The sequence below is a fragment of the Lepus europaeus genome, chromosome 4 (genome assembly GCF_033115175.1).
Source record: "Lepus europaeus isolate LE1 chromosome 4, mLepTim1.pri, whole genome shotgun sequence".
In the NCBI taxonomy this organism is placed as follows: domain Eukaryota; kingdom Metazoa; phylum Chordata; class Mammalia; order Lagomorpha; family Leporidae; genus Lepus; species Lepus europaeus.
This window is the reverse complement of record NC_084830.1, coordinates 69,974,386-70,002,318: the sequence shown is the minus strand read 5'-3', so window position 1 is coordinate 70,002,318 and position 27,933 is coordinate 69,974,386. Positions and strand designations below refer to the sequence as shown.

Here is a 27,933-nt window from a genome sequence, read left to right as displayed (position 1 = left end):
AGCAGCAGAAGATGGTCCAAGTACTTGGGCCCTTGCCACCCATGTGGGAGGCCTGGATGGAGTTCCAGGCTCCTGGCTTCAATCTGGTCCAGCCCTGGCCATTGCAACCACCTGGGGAGTGAACCAGTGCATGGAAGATCTCCCTTTCTCTGTCTCTCCCTCTCTCTCCATAACTATGCCTTTCAAATAAATCTTTAAAAGTAAATAACTCAGGAACCTAAGTCGATATTAACATATTTTTGTCTGTGGAAGTACTATCCTGCCCTAAACTTAAGTAATTAAATCATGATTTTACACACACACACACACACATATATATATACATACATATATATATATGTAGCAACCAATTTTAAGGTTTCAAAAATCATTATTCCATGGAGTTTATGTATATGAGATTTAAATATAACCAATATACATAAAATATTTTCCCATAAACCATAATGTAAACTGCTTTGAAATCTTAACAAAACACAAGTGATTCCATATATAACACAAAATATTTATTTCCTATTTACATTTCCATTTTCATATAAAGCAGTTTGGTGCATCATACCTCATATCAAAAAAAAAAGGAAAAGAAAAGAAACATAACTCTTAGCAGGCAGCGAAGGAGTCCTACTCCGTGCTGTCAGCAGTCTCGTAGCTCTTGTCGCTTGCCTTTTTTGGATTTTCTGCTTGTTTCCTGACGAATGGTGTCATATTCCATTATGGCCATTTTTGAAAGTCTCTCTAAGTATTGAGATGGTGCGCCAGTGAGAGGGTCACTGAAGGCAGAGCCTGGGTGGGGAGGAGGAGAAGCGTCAGCTATTGAAATTACAAAGTTAAATTAAGGACACATGGATAATACTCATTCTAGAAACACAGAGTGGAAGAGTTATCCCACAAATGACTTTTCAACTGTGCCAGTTCTTCATGTTTAGAAACACCAATGGTTACCTTCTTAAATGATCGTGACTATAATGCCAAGTCTAAAAAAAGTATCTAAAACTGTATCTAAGAAAGTCTTTATTGCTGTATTTCATTACGTAGAATTAAATCTGAATCTGTAATGTGCTTTGTAAAACAGGAGGGGATGGCTACGGATTTTATTCAAAGTAAAGGGCACAAGGTCCTTAAACTTGTTTCACATCTTAGAAATTATTTTCTCCAAACAAAATTATTTATCAGGGCCGGTGCTGTGGCGCAGTGGGTTAATGCCATTGCCTGAAATGCCAGCAACCCGAATGGGGGCGCCAGTACGAGACCTGGCTGCTCCACTTCCAATCCAGCTCTCTGCTATGGCCTGGGAAAGCAGTAGAAGATGGCCCAAGGCCTTGGGCCCCTGCACCCACTTGGGAAACCCAGAGGATGTTCCTGGCTCCTGGCTTTGGATCAGTGCAGCTCCAGCCGTTGCGGCAAATTGGGGAGTGAACCATCAGATGGAAGACCTCTCTCTCTCTCTCTCTCTACCTCTCCTCTCTCTGTATTTACTCTGACTTTCAAATAAATAAATAAATCTTTAAAAAAGTATTTCTCATAAAATGCTAAGTAAAACAGTACAATTGTGAAGTTAAATAAATAAATCACCTACTTAACTAAAGCACCATTAATCAAGCTTCCATAACCGGGAATACTAATAGTACTACATAACATTGATTGAATAACCTTTGTCAAGTATTTACCTCTATTTCATCTAAACACCAACAGTACTATCTCAGATTACATATTTTTAAAAGACAATTTAAGGAGACTAGTAATTTGCCCAAGGACATGTACCTATCTGTCAGATGCAGAATTTGAACCCAAATTCACCAAAGTTCCCATGTGATAAATACATATTGTTTATTTTTTCTTAGATTTATTTTATTTTTTTAATTTATTCGAAGGGCATAGTTGAGAGGGAGAGAATCAGAGAGGGAGGGGGAGGAGGGATCTTCCATCCACTGGTTCATTCCTCAAATGGCTGCAACAGCCAGGGCTAGGCCAGGCCAAAGCCAGAAGCCAGGAGTTTCATCTGGGTCTCCCACATAGATGCAGAGGCCCAAACACTTGGGCCATCTGCTGCTGCTTTAGTAGGCACATTAGCAAGAAGCTGGATGGGAAGTGGAGCAGTAGGAACTCAAACCAGTGCCCATATGGGATTCTAGTGTTGCAATCGGTGGCTTAACCTGTTATATATACCACAACGCCAGCCTGATATATTGTTTCTAATTATGTAAAAACAATCATGTATTGCACAACAACAATTCAGTCAACAACACACTACATATATGACAGTGGTCCCATAAGATTACAATGGAGCTGAAAAATTCCTATCACTTAGTGACGTCATAGTGCAATGCATTATCAAACAAAACCACCAAGCTTTCAGTCACACAAAAGGACAACACATACAATTGCGTACAGCACGTAACACACTTGATAATAAAATCAATGACTACGTGATTACTTGATGCACTGCATTATACTTTTTAGCATTATTTTATAGAGTACTCCTGCTTCTAAAAACAAATTAACTGTAAAGCAGCCTCAGGCAGTTCCTTCGGGAGGTGTCCAGAAGCAGGCACAGCTGTCACAGAGATGAGAGCTGCATGTGGGTAACTGCCTCTGAAGAGAAGGTGGGATAGGAAGACAGTGATACTGATGATCCTGATCCTGTACCCTGAACGCCTAGCTGATGTGTGTGCTTGCATCTTAGCTTTCAGCAAAAAACAAACAAAAGTTAAAAAAAAAAGTTTAAAAAAGTTTTAATTTAAAAAAAACTTATAATGATATAAAAAACATTTTGTATAGCTATACAATGTGGGGTTTTTTTTTAAGATTTATTTATTTATTTATTTGAAAGTCAGAGTTACAGAGAGGCAGAGGCATAGAGAAAGAGGTCTTCTGTCTGCTGGTTCACTCCCCAAATGGCTGCAGCAGCCAGAGCTAGGCATATCCGAAGCCAGGAGCCAGGAGCTTCTTCTGGGTCTTACACGCAGGTGCAGGGGCCCAAGGACTTGGGTCAATTTCCACTGCTCTCCCAAGCACATTAGCAGGGCGATGGATTGGAAGTGGACAGCTGGGTCTCAAACCAGTACCCACATGGGATGGTCGTGTTGCAGGCAGTGACTTTACCCACTATGCCACAACGCTGGCCCTTGCGTTTGTGTTTTAGGCTAAATGTTATTACAAAGGAGGCAAAAAAATTTTAAAATATAAAAGTTTATAAATTAGTCACAGTAAGCCATTAACATATTATTGAAGATAAACCTTTTCTAAAGATGTATTTATTTATTTGAAAGAGTTACAGAGAGGCCGGCACCGCAGCTCACTAGGCTAATCCTCCGCCTTGCGGCACCGGCACACCGGGTTCTAGTCCCGGTCAGGGCACCAGATTCTGTCCCGGTTGCCCCTCTTCCAGGCCAGCTCTCTGCTGTGGCCAGGGAGTGCAGTGGAGGATGGCCCAAGTGCTTGGGCCCTGCACCCCATGGGAGACCAGGAGAAGCACCTGGCTCCTGCCTTCGGATCAGCGCGGTGCGCCGGCCGCAGTGCGCCAGCCGGCGCAGCCATTGGAGGGTGAACCAACGGCAAAGGAAGACCTTTCTCTCTGTCTCTCTCTCTCACTGTCTACTCTGCCTGTCAAAAAATTTTTAAAAAAAAGTCTATACCCTAAAAATTCCATATATATGTATACATATATATACACACACATATATGGGTACTTCAAAAAGTTTGTAGAAATGAAATTAAAAGACTCTGGTGCAAAAAACTTTTGAAATCCATGAAATTTTTTTCATAATTTGCCATTAATGTCCTGAGACCTGTTATTCATCAGGGAAATAATAAATACTAAGAAAATAGAAAAGTAATATCACAAAGAGGAAAAATCAAGTAGAAAACAGTATTAAAATAAAGAAGAGCTTTTAAAAAGACAAAAGTTCTTCCTTGAAAAGACTGACAGGAAGGAAAATCTCTGGTGAGATTAATAAAGAAATAAAAAAGGTAAAAATATATATAAAAGTAAAGCTGAGCAAGCCTTCTGCCACTAAGTCTGGAAAGAAAAAGGCAAATATTTTTGGAAAATTCAACTTACCAAAATTGATTGAAGGATGAGAACGCCTTAAGAGTCCTAAAATTAAAATGATTGGAGGGGGGAGAAATGATTGAATCAGAGTCAGACAATTCCCCCCAAAAAAACAAGTAACCCAGATGACTTTATAAAGCAATTCTCTCAGTCTTTCCAGGGAGCAAGCACTCCAATTTTAGACCGTATCTTTCAGGGACAGAAGGAACAGGAATACTCCCCAGTCCATTCCATGCGACCACTACAATCTTAACACTCCATCTAGATAAGGACAGAACAAAGAGCAACATGCATGACAATCTCATGCACAAACATAGATCTTTTTTTAAATCTCAAATAAAACATTGCCTAATTAAATATAGCAGTACATAAAATAGTAAGTCAGGCCTAAGCTGGTTGGTTGGTCCCAGGAAAGCAAGAGCAGCTTAACATGACAAAATCTGCAATTGTTGTTCTTCACATTGAAAACATAGGATATTTTAAACAATTCATCAAAATCATTTGATAAAATTCCACTCTCATTTATGAAAAAAGACTCTTAGTGAATTAAAGGGAACTTCATTAACTTAATAAAAGATATCTACTCAAAACCTAAAGCAAGCATCCTTCATTCTGCAAAGACTTATTTATTTGAAAGGCAAAGCGACATACACAGAGAGGAAGAAACATACAGAGAGAGATCTTCCATCTGCTGGTCCACTCCCCAAACAGCCACAACAGCCAGGACAGGGCCAGGCCAAGTCAGAAGTCAGAAACTTCATTTGGGTCTCCCACCTGGATGAAAGGGGCCCAGATACTTAGGCTATCATCTGCTGCCTTCCCAGGAACATTAGCAGGGAGTTGGATCAGAAGCAGAGCAGCCAGAACTCAAACCAGTACTCTGACATGGGATAATGGCATCACAAGCGGCAGTTTAACCTGCTACACCACAATGCTGGTCCCATAAGATCTTTCTTTTCTTTTCTTTTCTTTTCTTTCTTTCTTTCTTTCTTTCTTTCTTTCTTTCTTTCTTCCTTTCTTCCTTTCTTCCTTTCTTCCTTTCTTTCCTTCTTTCTTTTTAGAGATTTTATTTATTTATTTGAAAGACAAAGTGAGAAAGAGGTCTTCCATTCACTGATCTACCCCCCCCAAATGACCACAATTGCTAGGGCTGGGCCATGCAGAAGCCAGGAGCCAGGAACTCCACCTGGGTCTCCCATGCAGGTGGTAGAGGCCAAAGTACTTGAGTCATTCTCCACTTCTTTCCCAGGCACATTAGCAGGAAGCTGGATCAGAAGCAGAGCAGCCAAGATTCTATCACTGGGCTAACACCCCTTCTCTCAAGTATCATTCTTAATGAGGACATACTGAAGGCATTCCTTTAAAAATAATAAGTCAAAGATGCCCACCATTCCTTCTTATTTTACATTGCATTTGTGTTTCCAGTCAGCTTAATAAAATGATAAAAATTAGGGCATAGGGTTTGGAAAGAAAGAAACAAAACTGACATTATTGACAAATGAGTATTTTGGATTGCCTGTTAATTAAGAAAGAGTAAGAGTATTTGGCACAGTGGTTAAGCTGTCACTTGGGATGCCTGCATCTCATACCAGAGTGCCAAGGTTTGAGTACCGGTTCCATTTCCAATTCCACCTTCCTGTTAATGTGCACTCAGAAGGCAGCACATAATGGCTCAAGTATTTGGGTCCCTGCCACCCACACGAGAGATGCAGACTGATTTCAGGCTCCTTGGTGAGACGTGGCTATTTCTAGTTTTTGGAGAGTAAACCAGTGGATGGGAGATCTCACTCTATCTGTCTGTCTGTCCTTCTCTTTGTCTCTCTGCCTTTCAAATAGAAATTAAATTTTAAAATTCTTAAAGAAATACCTATGTGGAAACTTTAAGATCAAAATATGTGTAATAGTTAAAATTTCAATTTAGAAAGAGAACTGGCCGGCGCCATGGCTTAACAGGCAAGTCCTCTGCCTTGTGGCGCTGGCACACCGGGTTCTAGTCCCGGTTGGGGCGCTGGATTCTGTCCTGGTTTCCCCTCTTCCAGGCCAGCTCTCTGCTATGGCCCAGGAAGGCAGTGGAGGATGGCCCAAGTGCTTGGGCCCTGCACCCACATGGGAGACCAGGAGAAGCACCTGGCTCCTGCCTTCGGATCAGCGCGATGCACAGGCCGCAGCAGCCATTGGAGGGTGAACCAACGGCAAAAAGGAAGACCTTTCTCTCTCTCTCTCTCTCTCTCTCTCTCACTATCCACTCTGCCTGAGAAAGAAAGAAAGGAAGGAAGGAAGGAAGGAAGGAAGGAAGGAAGGAAGGAAGGAAGGAAGGAAGGAAGGAAGGAAAACTGTGGCAAGCTACTAATCATTCTCCCAGAATTTTTTACCTCCTTTCTCCATTACTGAAGTTTGGCTAAGCACATTGTCATTGTCATTCAGGTACAGATTAGATTTCTCAGCTAATGCTTCAGGGCTAACCATAGCCTAGTTACCAAATTACTAACAGAAATAAACTTCTACCGTTTATGAGCTACCCAGTTCATGGTTTCTTGTTCTAACAGCCCAAGCAGACGAAGCCATTTGGATCATTTGTGGATCAGCTTCTGTTATCTGTTTCTTCTCTTGGCTTTTGTCATCCTTCTATGCCAGGTAAGTCTTGACTGAATGCTGTGTATGGAAACCTGTAAGACTCTTGTTCATCATACAGACCTCTAGAGAGAATCTTATTTCCTTCTGGAAGGCAGGCCACTTTAATCCAGTCAAGACTAGGCTTTGGGCTTTTTTAAAAAGTGATTCTATTCTTGATGTGCCTTTTTTCATAGTGTGTACCTCTTCAAGAGTTGCAACTGAAAACCTGGTTGCTTCCCAAGGGTGCTCCAACTTGGCAGGCTTTAAACTGTCTCCTCTGTTGCTGCAGCAAATGCTAAGTTACTGAAATCTCCGCTTAGTTCTTTAGCCTCCAAAAAGCTGTTTTCTGCTTTATCTCTTGAAATACTGTCTAGCACGCATGCCACTTGGGAACAAACACCTGGAGGGAAAATGGCTCACAGAATGTTGGGCTCTCAGGTCCTCTCTGTTGATCACATTGCTGTGATAGAAGCTATTCCATCAGAGCCAGGGGTGGAGGCTCTCAGGGTGAATATTTTTTAAGTTGTAACTATTGAAATAATTGATGGCTACCACAATGATCCTTCAGAAAGCAAAATCACATTAATCATTCTTTTGTTAAAAGAATTCAGTGGATCTTCATTTCAATGAGTCAGACAGCAGGTCCTTGTCTGCCCCACATGATCAGACACTCCATCAGTTCTCTTTTCTCATCTCCAGCTAAGCCATACTGGACTCCTGATATTCTTCCAGCAGGCCGGGCACCATCCTACCTTGGAGCCTTTATTGGTCCCGAGAGAATAACTTAAATCCCTCACCTCTTTTGTCATTGCTCAATGACTACCTTCTCAGTTAAACCTATGCTGACCACCCTATTAAAATTGTAAAACTCCCTTTTCTGCAAGATCCCCAGATTTCCCTTATCCTGCTCTATTTCTGTTGTTTCTATCATACTCATGTACCCTTTGGTATCTAAGTTAAACAGCCCTTATCTAAAATGCTTGGGACCAGAACTGTTTGGGAATATTTTTTGATTTTGGAATATTTTCACACAGAGAGAGAGATCTTGGGGATGGGACCCAAGTGTTAAAAAGATTATTTACATTTAATAAGCACCTCATACACATAGTCTGAAGGCAATTTAATATACAATGTTCTTAGTACATCTGCATTTTGATTGCAACCCCTCACATGACATCAGATGTGGAATTTTCCACTTGTGGAATGATGTTGGTACTCAAAAAGCTTCAGATTTGGAAGAATTTCAGATTTCTGGATTAGGAATATTCAATCTCTTCTATATGGTGTACTCACTAATTACATTTAGCATTTGTTGGCTGTATTCTCTCACTAGAATATAAATGCCACAAGGTCAGGGATGTTTGTCCTGCTCAGGAATGTGTCCCTAAGTTCAAGTGCTTAGAACAATGCCTGGCACATAGTAGACACTCAATTCATATTTAGTAAATAATGAAATAAAACTGCCATTTTATGTGAACTTAAAGGAAAAGAATTTTCAACAAGTATTTACTAAAGACTCAATCTGTTGCATAAATTGATATAGGCATTGCAAGAGATACAGAGGTGAAATAGACACCTCACCTGTGTTAGCCTTCCTGCCAGTACCAAAAAAACAAAAAACTTCTACTGGGTAATTGATAAACAACAGAAACTTATTTCTCACATTCTGGAGATGAAAAGTCCAAGAGCAAGGTACTAGAAGATTCAGTGACTGGAGAAAATTATTGTCTACTTCCAAGATAGCACCTGCAGCTGTGTCCTCACATGGTTGAAGGCAGAAGGGCAAAACGGGACACACACTTTGTCCTCAGACAGCAGGAGAGAGGGAAAGGTAAAAGGTCAAAAGGGGACAACTGCTATGTCCTCTTGTGGTGGAACAGATGGAAGGGCACTGGGCTTACCTGTCAACCTCTTTAAAAAAAAAAAAAAAGAGGGGCCGATGCCATGGCTCACTTGGTTAATCCTCCGCCTGCGGCGTCAGCATCCGATATGGGCTCCAGATTCTAGTCCCGGTTGCTCCTCTTCCAGTCCAGCTCTCTGCTGTGGCCCAGGAGGGCAGTGGAGGATGGCCCAACTGCTTGGGCCCCTGCACCCGCATGGGAGACCAGGAGGAAGCACCTGGCTCCTGGCTTCAGATTGGCACAGCGCGCCAGCCGCAGCGCACCAGCCGTGGCGGCCATTTGAAGGGTGAACCAACAGAAGGAAGACCTTTCTCTCTCTCTCCTACTGTCTAACTCTATCTGTCAAAAAAAAAAATTATTTATTTATTTATTTGAAAGGCAGAGTTACAGAGAGGCAGAAGTAGAGAGAGAGAGAGGTTGGTCTTCTATCCACTGGTTCACTCCCCAGATGGCCACAACGAAGCCAGGAACCAGGAGCCTCCTTCAGGGCTCCCACATGGGTAAAAGGACCCAAGGACTTGGGCCATCTTCCACTGCTTTCCCAGGCCATAGCAGAGAGCTGGATCAGAAGTGGAGCAGCTGGGACTTGAACCGGCGTCCATATGGGATGCCGGCACTGCAGGCAGCAGCTTTATCAGCTGTGCCACAGTGCCAGGCTTGTCAATCTCTTTTTATAACAGCACTAATCCATCCATAAGGGTGGAGTCCTCACTTGCTTCCCCAAAAGCCCCACCTCTTATCACATTAGGAATTAGGTTCCAATATGTGAGTTTTGGAGGAGCATATACATTCAAATCACAGCAGTACTCATTCTGAAAGACCCAAAAAATTGAGCTACTGGAAAATAGGCAGATAATTAGCATTCATATTTTCATTTCAATTTAGTTTATTTTTAATTTGTTTTTTAGATTTATTTATTTATTTGAAAGGCAGAGAGAGAGAGAGAGATCTTCCATTCACTGGTTCACTTCCCAAATGGCTACAACAGCGAGGTCAAACACCAGGCCATAGCCAGGAGCCAGGAACTCCATCCTGATCTCCCACAAGGGTGGCAGGGACCCAAGTACTTGCACCATCTTCCACTGCCTTCCCAGGTGCTTTAGCTGGATAGGAAGTGGAACAGCAGGACTTGAACAGGCGCTCTGAAATGGGAAGCTGGCGTCAAAGACAGCAGCTTAACCCACAGCACCACAACGTCAGCCCCTATACTTTTGTTTTATGCTGCCTGTTGACTATAAAATATGGAAATTCAGAGAGAGAAAGAATATACCCAATTAAAAGTCCATGAACATTTAGATCTTATGAAGTTTCATAGATTGAGTTTGCAAAGCTACTATCAAGTTGATCCTACTATCTTAATTTTTTTTTATTTGAGAGGCAGAAAGAGATGGAAAGAGAGAGAGAGAGAGAGAGAGAGAGAGAGGGAGAGAGAGAGAGAAGTCCCATCCACTGGTTAACTTCTTGTGCCCACAATGGCCAGAACTGGGCTGGCCAAACCACACATGTCTCCAATGTGGGTAGTAGGAAGCCAATCACTTAAGTTATCACCACTGCCCCCCAGGGTCCACATTAGCAGGAAGCTGGAGTTGGATATCAGAGCCAGGTACTCCAACATAGGATATGGGCATCGTGACTGTCATCTTAACCACTAGGCTACATGCCCATCCCCCAGTCAATTCTGACTGTTACCAACAGTGTAAATAGGGGCCTTACTTGGTAATTTCAATTTTTATTATTTTTTCAAGTGATAAATGCACCAAGACTACTATGATTATGATAAAAATAAAACAAAAATAAGGTTTTAAAATCTTAAACTTAAAAACTAATCTTAAAAAAAATCTCAAACGAAAATAATTGTTGCACATAGTAAAGAATGAGGGGCCAGCGTTGTGGCATAGTGGGTAAAGCTGCCTCGTGTGACACCAGCACCCAATATGGGTGTCAGTTCGTGTTCCAACTGTTGCACTTCTGATCCAGCACCCTGCTAATGGCCTGAGAAAAGCAGTGGAAGATGACCCAAGTGTTTGGGCCCCTGCACCCACAAGGGAAACCTGGAAGAAGCTCCTGGCTCCTGGCTCTGGCCTGGCCCAGCCCCAGCCACTGTAGCCATCTGGGAAGTGAACCAGTAGATGAAAGACCTCTCTCTCTCTCTCTCTCTCTCTCTCTCTCTCTCTGTAACTCTGCCTCTCAAATAAATAAATCTTTTAAAAAATAAAAACATTATAAAAATTTTAAACAAAGAGTGACCACTTGATAATCTGTAGGACAACTAGCCAGTAACATATCATGTTAAAGATGTTATGTTTAAACCAATGTTTTCTCAACTGGGGGTGATTTTACTACCCTGGGAACATTTCACAATATCTGGATGCCCTTCCTGATTTTCACAACTGGGATGTGCTAGTGGCATGTTGTGGGTAGAGGCCATGGGTGCTGTTAGACATCCTACAATGCACAAGCTAGATTCCCCCCAACAAAGAATTATCTGGTCCACAATATTAATACTGACACTTGAAAAATCCTGGTTTAGATGATAATCAACAAAAGACAAGGCAGATAAGATGAGAAAACACAGGTAATAAAATGGAAAACTTTTCACTATACAGCCAAGAACCTTTACCATTAAACTTGAGTTAAATTAAAACAGGAAATGGCTGAGTTTCCTGTAGAAATGAAGTCCTAGACAAATGCAGTATATCACATACAATCTATGATTCCCTTGGTCTAATGCCCCAGTGAGTCTGTGACACATTAACACAAGCGATGAGGCAGTGAATGTAACTTTCAATCTAGGAAATTCTCTAAAATCTGTACACATCATAAAAGGTATAATCATCTATCCCAATAGATTTTTCCCTGTCTACTTTAGAAAAACAATATTTTGATTAGATATATCAGAAATGTAGAGGTGAGACTGCCTAATTTTAAAGCTGGGGTGGGCATTTGGAGCAGCGGTTAAGAGGACACTTGGAATGCCTGCATCCCATGTTAAAGTGCCTGCGTTTCACTGCCAGAGCGAATTCCAATTCCAGCTTCCTGCTAATGCACTCTGGGAGGCAGCCGTGGTGGCTCCAGTACTTCAGTTCCTGCTGCTCATGTGGGAGGCCTGGATTGAGTTTTGGCCTCCTGGCTTTGGCCTGGCCCAGCCCCAGATATTGTGGGCATTTGGGGAGTGAGCCAACACAAGATTTCCTCTCCCTACCTCCTTTGCAATTTTTTTTTTTTAATTTGACCATAGAACAAACATCTAAAAATGGTAGAATGGTAGAAAGAAACACACCAAGGTGCCTACAAACCCTCTTCAGTCACTATGGACTTAGGAATAAAGTGACTTAAAAGTAGTTTTTTGAGACCCAACTGTTGGTATATACATAAGTTTCTGTATTTGGATGTCTTAATGCACAGGATTCACACACACATACACACACAAACAAATAAAACTGGAAAATGAGGCTAGAAAGGAAAGTTAGAGAAAGATGATAAAGTGTTCAATGCCAGACTAAGGAGTTTGTACTTTAAGACTGGGTAATGAGGATTGTTTGGTTTTCAAGATGAGAGTAACATGATTAAAGGTCAAGGTTTTAGACTCTAGTCACGGTGTTACAGGATTCCAAAGGTCAGAGACTCTAAACAAGAAGACCAGTTTGCAAGCTACTGAAATGGCCCACGCAAGAGCCAGTAAGGGTCTGTTCCAGAGTCCTAAGATTACAAAGATGTGCATATATAATGAATACACATCCATTAGATTTACAAAATAAATAAAGTTGAAGGCGGTAGTAACAAAACAGGCATTTCTATCAATGAAAAGAAAGTAAAAAAAAAAAAAAGACAACTAGATGACATGTTGACAAACAAGTGGTAGGGCTAAAAGGTCAGCTGGCTTACCTTTTGATCTCTCCTGAAGTGGTCCCATGGTGCATGTCTCCTTAGTCTTCTTTATCCTAAGATTACATATTATCTTAAAATCACTTAAATATGAATCCAGGGTCCATTAACTTTAAGGGATGCAAAAGGGGCAAGCAACAAACTTTCAGTGAAACTCATCTGTTGAATAGTATCACATGAAATAAATGTGAAAGAAAGGAAGTGCTTTCCATCATAGTAAATCCAATCAGAAGCAGACATGCACCAACCCAGTACTTTGGTTGTTAGGAAACTGGACCAGTGGATGAGTGCTGAATGTAACTTACCCCAAAGCATAACTCAGGCAATGCCAAGAGGAAGGCAATCAAGATTAGTAAATATCTGGATATTGCCTACCAAAGATCACTGCTTGTGTATTTTTTATCCATCACCCTCTACAATCTGAATTTTGTCACAATTAACTTTTTTTTTTTTTTTGACAGGCAGAGTGGACAGTGAGAGAGACAGAGAGAAAGGTCTTCCCTTGCCATTGGTTCACCCTCCAATGGCCGCCGCGGCTGGCACGCTGCAGCCGGCGCACCGTGCTGATCCGAAGGCAGGAGCCAGGCGCTTCTCCCAGTCTCCCATGGGGTGCAGGGCCCAAGCACTTGGGCCATCCTCCACTGCACTCCCGGGCCAAGGCCGAGAGCTGGACAGGAAGAGGAGCAACTGGGACAGAATCCAGCGCCCTGACTGGGACTAGAACCTGGTGTGCCAGCGCCGCAGGCGGAGTATTAGCCTATTGAGCCGTGGTGCCGGCCCCACAATTAACTTTTGCTCCTGTTGGAGTACACCTAGATATTAAAGTAGATTTTAGGGTCAATACATCATGATTGAGTCTGCTGTGGGTGAGATAATTCACTGTAAGAACTCCAAACATCTTACAACCATATTAAAATTTAAAACTCAGCAGCAGTTATCAAATAGTCTTCACCTGTACGATTGCTATCAGCAGTTATATTACCAGAGCATACTTTGAGATTCACTGGACATTCTTTATTACTGCTAAAGACATTGGAAGAAATATTACACTTTTATAGGAATCTTTAAATCAAGTATCTACATATGGAGGGGAAATAATGGAGAATAAAATGTTGTAAATAAAGCAAACAAAAATGAATACTTCCCTGCTTTGCCAAGGCTGTTCTTTCAGAGGGCATTGTGAAACACGCAGAGGAGAATAAAACACTGGCAGGTAACTTTGTATCTTCTCACCAGAAGGGCTAAAATAAAGAGATTGTATCAATGGCAGGAAAAAGAACCAGTGTTTAGATTGCCAAACACTTCATAGAGATTATGTCACTTAGTCACCACTAAACCACTTTATATGTGAAGAGCACTTGTCAATAGGTATGTAAAATGTATTCAGATTATCTTTCATTGACTTAAGCAAATTCACACTCATGTTGACTTGAAATGTTTCAGAGTAATTTCACAAACAGATAAATCACAATGAGAAACAAAAAAATTGAGACGGGTGGAAACAGTAGGAAGCAAAAATGATGACTCAAAACTAAGGGGCAAAACGGGCTAATACAGAGTGCTTTCCAGTTCCCAGGTTCTTTAAGATGATCAAGTATGTTGAACAAAGGGCAAGACTGATCTGTACTGATACAAAGCTCATTGCCACAAGCAGCCCTACACATTCCACTCCCACACTCTCCAAAGTTCACTGTGACCCCTGATGACAATGACAAGAGTAAGTTGTGAGGGTCAGGGACTCTAAGCCTTCAATGCTTAGTAGTAGGTTTTATATTCTTGTTTCAATGATCCCTCCTCTGTCTGCAGCCCTGCCATCCCTCCACTTTGACTTCGGCTACCATCTGCTCTATTAGCAACTACTATCTCTCTTCCACCACCACTGATTCCAGCTTGCCTCATTATAATTGTATTTCAGAAAGAGTTGTTTTGCTTTTTACATTTTTATAGCTTGAAAATCTGTCTTCAGATTATATGAAATATGGTGAGAGAGGCTGTTCAAATGATATTATTTGTTGTGATGCCATTTACACAACCTCAAAAGTCAATGATGAGATAATCTATGGATCCATCAATGAAATATGAGGGATCTTCACAAAATTCATGGGAAATATATATTATGAAAAAGCTATGCATGGATCTCAACATTTTTTCCACCAAAATTTTTTTGCCATAAAACTTATACTACCTCGTTGTAACAGAACTGAGCAGGATCTAGTTTGAGGCATTAAGAATATTAAGATACCAGTTTGTAAAGATGGTAATTTTCTGGCAGCCTTTCCTGGATGAATAAACCATTCCTGATAATCAAGGCAGGGGCTTAACTAGGCTGACATCTTATTCAAAATCTTCCTTCACTCTAATTCAGTTTGACTAGAAATAAAAGACAAGTTTCTATAGCCAGGGTACACACAACTGATAACATAGCAGAGTTGGTTGTTTCATTTCTAAAAGTTCCAGAACCCTCATGGAAATTATCTAACCTAGGGCAATCGCGATTGTTAAAAGAAAATCTTCAAGTCCTTCCTGTCAATGTCACTTGAAGACAGAGAAAAGTGCCCACTTTTTCAAACTGAATAAAATGGCTAACTTGGAATCCAAATCAGTAGGCAAGGAAGAATTCCATGACTAGCCAGAGAAACCTCCTCATTCAGCAGTATTACCACAGATAATATTCCACAAAGAAAGTTGAATAGCAGCCATCTACCTGAGTGTGGGCATTTCTGTGTCCGCTCGCAGCAGCCTTTTATGAACCTCTAGTGGAGTTGAACTTACATGTTTTTGGCAACTTGGAAATCTTGGTAAATATGGCATTTTGACACCTTCTTTGAACTCTTGTAGACCAAATGCTGTGGTGTATTCTAGTTGAAATATTATCATATTGTCTTGGTTAAATGAATGCTTTTTCTACTACATGCTAAAATGTATAATAAAACATACTACATCAGTCATCAAGAAAATTAGTGAACTATAATTCTTCTAGCATCCTTCCTAGGAGAATGCCTTCCGGTTCCTACCACAGGGACTGTAGGCAGGAGCTGACTCAGAATAAGGACAAAGCGCAGCTCCACAGATCTTCCACAGCCATCACCACCCTCTGCCTCCATTATTTAATTTAATCAGAATTGCCATGGTATTAGATGCATTCACACTGAAATAAAAATCACTTTCAAGAATTTTATCTACTATTTTGAGTCTTTCTACCATCTTATTTTTATGTAAATAGTCATGAAATATGAATACATAATCATTTGAGCTGACAACATGATACAAAAAGTTCTACTTCAGGCATTGATTTTCATTTTTTCTCCACAAAATTCCATATCAAATTAATAAATAGCAAAATTGAAGCATCAAGATTGCTTCTTCTACAGACCTCACATATCATTAGACAAAAGGATTGCTGAAATGTAATGCACACAGAGACACACACACACTCAATGTCCAGTGTTGTGACACAGCAGGTTAAACCTTGGAACCACATTTTGCATCCTGTTTGCTCCACTTCTGATCCAGCTCCATGCTAATATGCCTGGGAAAGGACCAAAAGATGGCCCAGGTGCTTGGGCCCCCGCTACCCACTTGGGAGACGTGGGTGGAGTTCCAGGCTCCTGGCTTCCACCTGGTCCAGCCCAAGCTGTTGTGGCAATTTGGGGAGTGAACCAGGGAGCAAAAGTTATCTTCCTTTCTCTGTCACTCTGCCTTTCTTTTCTTTTTAATGATTTATTTATTTATTTGAAGGACAGAGCTACAGAAAGAGAGGGAGAGAGAGACAAAGAAAGATTTTCCATCTGCTGGTTCACTCCCCAAATAGCCACAATGGCCAGGGCTGGGCCAGACAGAAGCCAGGAGCCAGAAGTTTCATCCAGGTCTCCCAAGCGGGTGGCAGGGGCCCAAGCACTTGGGCCATTTTCTGCTGTTTTTCTCAGGCCAATAGCAGGGAGCTGGATGGGAAGTTGAGGAGCCAGGACACAAAACAGGCATCCACAGTTGATGCTGGTGTCACAGGCAGAGGCTTAACCCACTACGTCACAGTGCTGGCCACAGTCACTCTGCCTTTCAAATAAATGAAACACATCTTATTCAAAATGAAAACATGAAATGGAAAATAGTAGATAAAGAGGTTAAAGGTTTGGTGGTATTTAAACTAAATATAGTTTTTTTTTTAAGCTTGCTCTACTAAGCAATCTAGCACAGCAATAAAATAGAATTTAGTAGGACTAGCATTACAGTAAATTTTCAAAATGCTATTTTGCAACAAGTGATTTTTCCTCTTTTGAAAAAAAAGAAGTCTCTCTTGATCAAAAACTATGGAGATTCTCTTTTCAACAACTAGATTTGGTGGGCAGGGCAGTGGGTAAATGAGTATCTTCTGAGTATCTGGAATGGAATGAGTAGAATTTGTCACCCCAAAACTCAAGCAGCTGTTTAAATCCATGTCTTAATGCTAAAGGTTGATTGATTAAGGGTGGAAACGTGATCTGATGCTGGTGTCTGAGAGTGGAGCCTGTGTGAAGTCTGAGTCACTGGGGCATGAGGGTGGTTCTCAGGAGAGAAAACTCAAGCTCAGCCTAGGCTCTCTCCGATGTGATGCTGCCTCCACCAAATGCCAGGCTGTGGGACTGCCTGACCCTCTAACATTCAACTCAGAGCTGAAAGAGACCTGTTCTTTCCTAAGGAACCTCCTCTTGGGCATTTTGGTTAAAGTAATGGAAACATCACTGGTACAGTAATTTTACTGAGAACCTGGTAAGAGAGTTGAAACAAATCATAAAGCAACACATTCAAAATCAGGAAGGATGACACTGTTGAGTAGTTTGAATTTTTGAAGTTCTAGAGTTATATCTTCCTCAATAAAGTTGAAGGCAGAATTCAGAATGAACAAGGAACATAATTATAAATTAAAAGGGAGAAAGCTTTTAATATATATATCAAAGGTTCTCAAATCAGTCTGTATTGAACAATCATGGGATTTAAGATACTCTCCAAGTAAGTCACACAAAAGAAAAGTTTGGGTCCAAATTAACTTAGTGGGGCCGGAGCTGCAGCACAGCAGGTTAAAGCCCTGGCCTGAAGCGCCAGCATCCCATATGGGCTCAGGTTCTAGTCCCAACTGCTCCTTTTCCAATCCAGCTCTCTGCTATGGCCTGGGAAAGCAGTAGAAGATGGCCCAAGTCCTTGGGCCCCTGAACCCGCTTGGGAGACCCAGAAGAAGCTCCTGGCTCCTGACTTTAGATTGGTTTGGCTTCGGGTGTTGCAGCCATCTAGGGAGTGAACCAGTGATGAAAGACCTCTTTCTCTGTCCTTACCTCTCTCTGTAAATCTGTCTTTCAAAATAAATTAGAAATTTAAAAATTGTTAAAAAATTAATGTTGTACACCATGGTATTAGTAAAGACTGAGTGTCTTCAAATACAAAATCACCTTGAGGTATTTAAAAGGAAACACTATGGAAAGGAGTGTGTTCCAACAGACAATACTGCACTTTACATTAAAAGATGTGGTTCTAGAAAATTTGTTTATATCATGAGTCACAGAATTATATTAATTGTAACTGACTTCCTTTTTTTTTTTTTTTTTTTTTTTTTTTTTGGACAGGCAGAGTGGACAGTGAGAGAAACAGAGAGAAAGGTCTTCCTTTTTGCCGTTGGTTCACCAATGGCCGCCACGGCTGGCGCGCTGTGGCCGGCGCACCACGCTCATCTGAAGGCAGGAGCCAGGTGCTTCTCCTGGTCTCCCATGCGGGTGCAGGGCCCAAGGACTTGGGCCATCCTCCACTGCACTCCCTGGCCACAGCAGAGAGCTGGCCTGGAAGAGGGGCAACTGGGACAGAATCCGGTGCCCCGGCCGGGACTAGAACCCGGTGTGCCGGTGCCGCAAGGCGGAGGATTAGCCTAGTGAGCCACGGTGCTGGCCTTCCATTTTTCTTTTCTATAAACTTAAAATATTATCATATATAAATGCCACAGAAGTTATTTCTTGACTGCTTTTTTAAAAAATCATGTCAATTCAAGACATTATTTCTTTGTTTCCTTTAGCAAAATAAAAATAGAAATGCAGTTACCTTTCCTTATCTTTTGTGTTTCTAAAGCTGCTTTCCTCCAACTACTCTCAAAAATAAAACAACTGTCAAGGGAACCTCTGATGACTTTAGAAGCATTGAATTTGATTTCAGGAGATAGCACGGACATTTTTTTGTCTTCTTTCAACGTTGTTGATGAAACTGAGATGCTACTCCAGGTAAAGAACATAAAATACAAAGGAAACAAGATATTGCAGAGGTGAGTATTTTTTCTAAGTTGGTCTCCATCACGTAGATTCAATATTCACAGAGATTTAAATGAAAAGTTAAAGCAAGACATATTTAGGGATAAAGCAAAAATATGTAGCTGGAATTGTCTTCTTTTAAATTTTAAATATCTTAATGAATTCTTTCAAATTCCACATTACAAATATTTGGCGGTATAAATATGTATATTCCAATAGCAACTCATCATCTACAAGATCAGAAAATACTTAAGATTATCCCCAAAATATTACTATTATAAAATACATATGCACCTAAAAAAACTCTATGCCCCAAGAATAATAGACATTTTCTCAACATAGTCATTACTTTTATTCTAAACACAGACACAGAATAACCAATCAGTTATTCCACTTATTTAATATAGTAAACATATATTCAATTCAGTCATGTATATGAAGTGCTTATTATGTGCAAGGCATTACTGAGGTCCAAACACAGTATAACCATGAGCAAGACACCGGCCCCTACCCTCATGAGTCCCAGGGGAATAGTGAAGCATGACACCCACCACTAGAGTTATAACTTACTCAGTCCATGTTGTTCCAGGCTCCTTGCTAGGAATTCTATCTCCATTTTATCCAATTTTCTCAATAAAAGGATCAGATATGGCCAGATTCAACTATGTTCATTCATTTGTACAAAATAAATAAATCACACACACACATCTACCAATGGCTGATTCTATGCCAAGACCTGCACAAGGCACTGGAGAAACATGATAAACAAAACAGTCCCTGCCCTTAAGAAGCTTATAGCTCAGTAAAGGAATTACAAAGAAATGGGCGACACGGTGCAGTAAGTATATGATGGGTATACATTGGAGGGAACCCTAACCCAGCCATGGGCACTTGGGAAGCCTTTATGAAAGCAGCTAACAAAGCAAAGGCATGGATGATTCCTATAGAAGATGGTTCCTGTCGCATGTAAAAAGACCTTGTGATGAGAGACAACACAGTTCAAGAGTATAGTTTATGCAATGAGATATCACTCCAATCCCATGAGACTGCTTATTCTCAAAAACACACAAAAGGCAGGCGCTGCGGCTCAGTAGGCTAATCCTCCGCCTATGGTGCTGGCACCCCGGGTTCTAGTCCAGGTTGGGGTGCTGGATTCTGTCCCAGTTGCTTCTCTTCCATTCTAGCTCTCTGCTGTGGCCCGGGAAGGCAGTGGAGGATGGCCCAGGTGCTTGGGCCCTGCACCCACATGGAGACCAGGAGAAACCACCTTGGCTCCTGGCTTCAGATTGGCACAGCGCGCCAGCCGGCGCAGCCATTTTGGGGGTGAAGCAACGGAAAAAGGAAGACCTTTCTCTCTGTCTCTCTCTCACTAAGTCTACCTGTCAAAACACACACACACACACACACAATAACAAATGTTGGGGCCAGTGCTGCAGCACAGTGGGTTAAGCTTGCTGCCTGCAATGCTGCTCCACTTCCAATCCAGCTTCCTGCTAGTACACCTGGAAAGCAGTGAAAGATGGCCCAAATTCTTGGACCCCTGCCCGTCACGAGACCCAGATGAAGCTACCAGACCCTGGCTTCAGCCAGACCCAGCCCCTCCCATGTAGCCATCTGGGGAGTGAACCAGCAAATGGAAGAGCTCCCTCTCTGTCTCTCCTTCTTTCTCTCTGTAACTCTTTCAAATTAATTAATTAATTTTTAATTTAAAAAAAGCATTGATGAAGATATGAAGAAAAGGGAACATTTGCACCTATTGGTGGGAATGTAAATTAGTGAGCCATTCAGAAAAACTGTATGTAAGTTCCTCATAAAACTAAGAATATGAGACCAGCATTGTGGCCTAATGGGCTAAGCTACTGCCTACAATGCCGGCAGTCCATATGGGCACCAGTTGGAGTCCCAGCTGCTCCACTTCTGATCCAGCTCTCTGCTGATGTGCCTGGGAAAGCAGCAGAAGATGGCCTTAGGGAACAGGAAGAAGTTTCTGGCTCCTGGCTTTGGCCCCAGTCAATGTGGCCATTTGGGAAGTGAGCCAGTGGATAGAAGACCTCTCTCTTCCTGTCTCTACTCTCAGTGTAACTCTGCCTTTCAAATGAACAAAATAAATTATTTTAAAAAATGTTCTGGCGTTCTGTTGCATAGAAGGAAGACTACCGATAATGTCTATGTACTATATTATCTACTTTTTTAAAAACAGCAGAGAGGATTTTGGATTTTTTCACCATAAAGAAATGCAAAATATATGAGGAGATAGATACAGTTTCTCTGATTGGACATTACACAATGTATACATGTATCAAAACATCACAGAGGGGCTGGCTTTGTGGTAGAGCAGGTAGAGCGGGTAAAGCGGCCGCTTGCAATGCTGCCATCCTATATGGGTACTGGTTTGATTCCTAACTGCTGCACTTCCAATCCAACTGCCTGCTAATGGCCTGGGAAAGCATCAGAGGATAAGCCAAGTGCTTGAATCTGCAAATGGAAGATCTCTCTCTCTCTCTCTCTCTCTCTCTCTCTGTAACTCTTTCAAATAAATAAATAAATATTTAAAAGTCATAATACAGTTTTTTCCAAGATTTATATATTTATTCATTTGAAAGTCAGAATTAGAGAGAGAGAGAGAGAGAGAGAGAGATCTTCCATCTGCTAGTTCACTCCCCAGATGCCTACAACAGCCAAGGCTGGGCTGGGCCAAAGCCAGGAGCCAAGAGCTTCAATCAGATCTCCCATGACAGTGGCAGGGACCTAAGCACTTGGGCCATCTTCTGCTGCTTTTTCCCAGGTCATTAGCAGGGAGCTGGATGGGAAGTGGAGTGGCTGAAACACAGACCAGCACCCATAGGAGATGTCAGCATCGCAGGTGACAGCTTTACTCACTACAACACAACACTGGCTCCCATACCACTTCTTTTTTAAAGAATGTTCAGTAGAACTGGAGAGAGGAGAAAACAAGAGAAGAGATAGGGAAGAAGGAGCGAAAGGGGAAAAGGAGGACAAGGGGAAGGAGGAGGGAGAGGGAAGATGAAAGGAGGGAGAGTGGTGAGGAGTCATCTCCAAGGAAAGATACTTCTGAAGACCCAGCTGCATCTAATGCTGGAGAGGTTAGTTACTGAGACAGGAGAAAATGAGCTAAAAGGGAGTTCAAACGTTCCCAACACAAAGAAATGCTAATTATTGTGATTTGATCATTACATGTTATTTATATGTATCCATGTATCACATTGTACCCCATAAATATGGGCAATTGTTATGTGTCAACTGAACGTGTTAAATAAATACATAAATGAAGAGAAGTCTGGATCTGCTGATGAGATCTTTGTTCTGCTCCACATGGAAGGGTTGGAAGTTAGAGGCGAGGGTGGAGACCAGGCGGTAATGGGCTACAGAGTGTGGGTGAAGTGCAGCAGGAAACACAGTCAGGGATGACCCCTGGGAAGGGGAGACTCCAAAATCAGCAGGGTACCAAGGACCCGTGCGGATTCTCCGCCCTGACCGGCCTCACCCTCTGGCCCTGGCCCGCGCTGCCTCGCCTGCAGCAAGTGTCAGAAGCTTATTCTCGAATGCTGCCACTGCCCTCTCTCCTCTTGGAGCTGATCTTCCTTCCCAGCAACAAAGGAAGAGAGGCTCAGCCTTTCTTTGATGTTCTTGAGGACGGGCTCTTAAGCTCTTCTGATTTCATAGAATTTGTTGCGAAAGAGTTGAGAAAACAAACAAGACAATCAAAAGGGCGACAACAATCACGAAAATGACTTCAAAACGAAGCTAAAATATGGAATAAATTATAATTTCCAGTCTTAAAGGACTCTTAGAATCATGAGCCAGACTCCATGCTAAGCACCTCTCTCTCTCTCTCTTTATTTGATGAGCAATTTTCTTTCAGCGTCCAGGCAGCTTCTCCATCTTAGAAACCCCTCTTCCGTGACAGAACAAGGGCTAACAGCAAATGCCTCCTACCCTTCCGGCGACACTTGCATTTCTGAACATTCCCAGACAGGTTTTGTAGAAAAAAAAAAAAAAATAGTCTTCTTGAGGTATTTTGTCCTGCCAGCTCAAAAGCAAGCCTTCTTAATACTGGAGGCTTTGTGTGTGTGTTGTTGTTGTTGTTGTTAGAAAGTTCACAGGAAAAAACACTTGAGGATTCAATATACTGTTATCTCTATGCTTTTATGTGTGTTTGGAGTGTTCCATAATAAAAAGGCTTTCCTTAAAAAAAAAAAAGCCCACATCTGCAAAACTGCATAACTTAAGGAATGTGCTGAAATAATGAAAAACCAAATATTTTTTATCTGATGTTTCCCGTAAACATGGTCACTACCTATTACTAAGGGAAAGAGAAAAGTTAAGGATACTTTATAGGAATAATAAAAAGACTATTAAAAAAAAACATATGTAGGAAGAGATAATAAAAAGAACAAAGTACATATTTTCTAGGGCAGGCAATAAAGAACTCAAAATACTTTCTCAAATTAACAGTAAAGAGAATCAGAGTTGAGATAAAATAATTGCTGAAAATTAATAGATGTGAAATAATTGCTACATTTTCAAGGCATCCCCAAATATAGGTGTATTTAAACATTTTTTTGTTTTGAAAATATACCAATTGTTCTTAAAGTAAGATTTTCATTTTATTACCTAGTTCAGAACTAGAAGGATATGTTAAATATTCATTGATTCATTATTCATCCATCCACCGTACATTCATTCATTTATTTTAAAGATTTATTTATTTGAAAGGCAGAGTTACAGAGAGGCAAAGGCAAAGAGAGAGAGAAAGAGAGAGAGAGAGAGAGAGAGAGAGGTCTTCCATCCGCTGGTTCACTCTCCAGATGGCCACAAAGGCCAGAGCTATGCTGATCCGAAGCCAGGAGCCAGGAGCTTCCTCTGGGTCTCCCACAAGGATGGAGGGGCCCAAGCACTTGGGCCACCTTCTACTGCTTTCCGAGGCCATAGCAGAGAGCTGGATTGGAAGTGGAGCAGCCAGGACTCAAACCGCTGCCCATATGGGATGCCAGCACCGCAGATGGCAGCTGCACCCACTATACCACAGTGCCAGCCCAAATACATTCATTCATTTAACAAAAACATTGAATGTCAATCATGTCAGGGCACTGAGGATACAATAATAAACCAAATTAGATAAGGTTCCAGGTCTTCTGACATTTACTTGAGGGACTCAGAAAATATGTAAACAAATCAATGAAAAAATCTTATTTCATATAACACACAATAAAAGTAAAGTTAATTCTTATTATTGGTGATAGTTATGGTCTATGAAGTAGTTGTGAAAACTGAACTAGTGAATACTGAACCATGATCCCTAAGGAAAATACAGGGTTAGGTTCCTATGCACCCCTGGTCACAACATTCACAACATCAATACAGAACCTTGTTTTATGTGTGTTTCTGCTTAAAGACCCCATATTTGGGGCTGGTGCTGTGGCAGGTAAAGCTGCCACAGGCAGCGCCAGCATCCCATATGGGCACAGGTTCAAGTCCCAGCTGCTCCAATCCAGCTCCCTGCTAATATGCCTGGGAAATTAGCAGAAGATGGCCCAAGTCCTTGGGTCCCTGCCCAGATGAAGCTCCTGGCTTTGGATCGGCTCAGCTCCAGCCATTGCAGCCATCTGGGAAGTAAACCAGCAGTTGGAAGACTCTTTCTCTCTCTCTCCTCTCTCCTCTGCCACTCCTTCTCTGTAATTCAAATAAAATTAATCTTTAAAAAAAAAACCACTTCCTATTTAGTAGACATTATTGATCATTGACTTTGCTTGTGATGCTGCACAATAGTTGTACATTGGTGGCCACAGATGAGATCTCAGTGGTGGTATGGACTTGACTGAGCTCTGCAACTGTGCACAGCAAGAGCCCTGGAAGAGGATAACCAGATCCCGGCGTAAGGGCGGGGGAGGCAGAGACATCAAAGCCCAGGAAGGAAGGGCTAAGAGTGTAGGATAGTTTAAAAAAAAATAAGAAGAAGAGTGTAGCTTCTTGCTCCCTCTTTTTTAGGAATTCAGGCCCCTAGCACTGTGTTGAATCTGCTCTGCTGCTGACAGACCAAAGGCTGAGGAGATAGTTGGCTGTGAGTGGCCAGTTTCTAGCAAGCTTGGTCAGACATCCTCCATCACATGAGAGTAATTATTTGACTCTCTCCCCACTATTTCTTGTTCCATTTCCCATGAGAGGTGAGAATGGCAAAGACCTTTCTCTTCTAACTCCTCTTGAGGGCTTGAGGCGCCCCCAGGAGAAGGAGGGGTGTGTGTGTGATGTCTCCTGTAACACTTTACATCCCGCAGGCAGGCAAGGACTAAGAATGAGGATTACACAAATACACTAATGGAAGAGCTCTAAACCAGGATTAACTAGCATAGCTGGGACAAGATTACCTGGAATCTGGGGCCCTGGCAGTGAACGCTGGAACTGCTGGGAGCTCACTGAGTGAGATTCAAGTTGAGGATGTAGGGGGAGGGAGATAACAGACTCCCAAAACAGGCAGCTTTCCATGAGAACTAGAGGAGGAGATGAGGACCAAGATGCCTGGCTCCCTGGAGGGAGGAGAGTGAGTTTTGGGAGGAGGCGTGAGAGCCTGAGGGAACCCAGGAACTCTGGTCAGAATTGCAGGACCCAGGTCCGCCTTCCTCTTCCTTTTCCCTCTATCGGTAGAAAGGCAAGGAGGAGGAGGCTGGAGAAGGAACGAAACCATGGGCGTAGTCTCCAAGTAACCCGGGTATGCTTTCAGGCCCAGACAATCAGGATTGAGGAATTTAGCACAGGATTGAGGAATTTAGTGCTGCATCGCCTGGAGGGGGTCTGGAGGGTCTGGGGCAGGGGGTGCAGCCGGTCCTGTACACAGACCCTGTCTACGGCGCAAAGGCCCACAGCCCTCCTCCTCTCGCTGCGGAGCTCTTGCCACAGGTCCCTCACGAGCGCCCAGCGCCCCCTGTGGTGGTGGACCACGGGGCCACTTGTCCATTTCACCTTTTCCTCCCGCTTCTGTTTCCGAGGTTTGGGGTGGGACGCGGGTTCCGGCTCGGTAGTCACGGTAACGGTCGCCTCAGCGACCCCTGCCTGCTGCACAGCGGAGACTGAGGGGAGGCAGGAGCGAGGGGACCGAGGCGTCGGTCCCTTTTGCTGTGTCTTCAGACTAAGAGTCACTGGGGGACTCAGAATGGATTCTGCCTTCTCCCTTCTCCGGGGTCTCCACTTCCCCAGCCCTGGGGATAACTTGTCCAACCGCCTGATTCATTAACATTGAACTTCCAGCCTTCACTGAATGAAGCTGATCTAACCCATGCACTGGCTTCACAAGGTCCACCGCTTAGAACACGGGACAGCCAAAGGAGCCAGAGACCGCTGGGTAGACGGCATGCTTTGAAAGACAACAGTGTATACAAAGGCCCCCAACCCAGAAGGGGGTGGGCGTGTGCTGAGGCAAAAAGATCTGTCAACAGCTGTGGCACCCAGTGTGGCAGCCACTGGCCCTATGTGGTTGCTATGCACTTGACATGTGCTAGTTAGAACGGAGATGCCGCTGTCAGTGTAAAATACCCACATTCCAGAAACTTCGTGTGGGAGAAAAAGGAATGGGAAAAAAAAAAATCTCAATTTCTATATTGTTTTCATGTTGACTTGATACAGATTCGGATCTGTTAAATTGAAATGGATTTAAAATCACTTCAAGGGCTGACGCTGGGGTGCAGCGGGTTAAGGCCCTGGCCTGAAGCGCTGGCATCCCATATGGATGCAGGTTCATGTCCTGCCTGATCCTCTTCCGATCCAGCTCTCTGCTGTGGCCTGGGAAAGCAGTAGAAGATGGCCCAAGTCCTTGGGCCTCTGCAACTGCGTGGGAGACCCAGAGGAAGCTCCTGGCTCCTGGCTTTGCAGCGCAGCTCCAGCCATTGCAGCCAACTGGGGAGTGAACAATCGGATGAAAGACCTCTTTCTCTCTGCTTCTCTTCTCTCTGTGTAATTCTGACTTTCAAATAAATAAAATAAATCTTAAAAAAAAAATACACTTCACCCTTTTCTTTTTAATTTGCTAGTGTGACTTCTAAGGAATTTAAGATTACATATGTGGCTTGTGAAAGCAAGAGAAGAGTATGAAGATAAGGTTCAGGGCCAGTGCTGTGGCATAGCGGGTAAAACCACCATCTGCATTGCCGGCATCCCATTTGGACATAGGTTCTAGTCCTGGCTGCTCCACTTCCAATCCAGCTCTCCGCAATGGCCTGTGAAAGCAGTAGAAGATGGCCCAAGTCCTTGGGCCTCTGCACCCGCATGGAGGACCTAGAAGAAGCTCCAGGCTCCTCGGCACAGCATCCAGCCAAAGGAGACAATTAGGGAGTGAACCAGCAGATGGAAGACCTCTCTCTCTCTCTCTCTCTCTCTCTCTCTCTCTCTGCGTGTAACTCTGACTTTCAAATAAATAAATAAATCTTTTTTAAAAAAAAAAAAAGAAGATAATGTTGGAAGGATAGCTAGTATCAGATATTTTGGAGCTTTATAAGCCATAATAGTTTGGATTTTATTCTAAACACATCAAAAATCCATCAGAAGGTTTTTAGTAAGAGGAAACATATTATAGTTGGTTTAAAGATAAATCACAAGTAAGAAGTTGCATAAAGGGTACTGTGGAAGAAGAAAGGTGTGGTTAATTCCCAGGAAAGACTGAATTCAAGAAGATGACATCCTTCAGCCCAACCAGCCTGCCTTTCAAAAACTTATCAGCAGGTCTCACTATTACACCAGCCTACTTCTTTATTTTTTATTTTTTATTTTTTTGACAGGCAGAGTTAGACAGTGAGAGAGAGTGACAGAGAGAAAGGTCTTCCTTCCGTTGGTTCACCCCTCAAATGGCCGCTACAGCCGAAGCTGATGCGTGCCGATCCGAAGTCAGGAGCCAGGTGCTTCCTCCTGGTCTCCCATGCGGGTGCAGGGACCCAAGCACTTGGGCCATCCTCCACTGCCTTCCCGGGACACAGCATAGAGCTAGAGTGCAAGAGGAGCAACCGGGACAGAATCCAGCGCCCCAACCGGGGCTAGAACCCAGGGTGCTGGCGCCACAGGCGGAGGATTAGCCAAGTGAGCCGCGGCGCTGGCCCAGCCTACTTCTTAAGTTCCCTCCCCCTCTCCCTCCCCTTCCCCTCCCCTCTCTCTCTCTCTTTCTGAAACACACACATACACACATTTCCTCTTGGCCCTGTCTAGAGAACTCTGATACTAC

At 42.7% G+C, this 27,933-nt stretch overlaps 1 protein-coding gene across 1 annotated transcript; it reads right to left on the bottom strand.

Annotated features, from left to right (window-relative positions):
* Nucleotides 1-631: 631 nt before the first annotated feature.
* C4H8orf89 (chromosome 4 C8orf89 homolog) lies at nucleotides 632-18,634 on the bottom strand. Its single transcript, XM_062189544.1, has 4 exons — nucleotides 18,508-18,634; nucleotides 15,152-15,293; nucleotides 12,448-12,503; nucleotides 632-780 (listed from the first exon to the last, which is right to left on the bottom strand). Exons 1-4 carry the CDS (start codon nucleotides 18,632-18,634, stop codon nucleotides 632-634), a joined length of 474 nt encoding a protein of 157 aa, XP_062045528.1.
* Nucleotides 18,635-27,933: the final 9,299 nt, after the last annotated feature.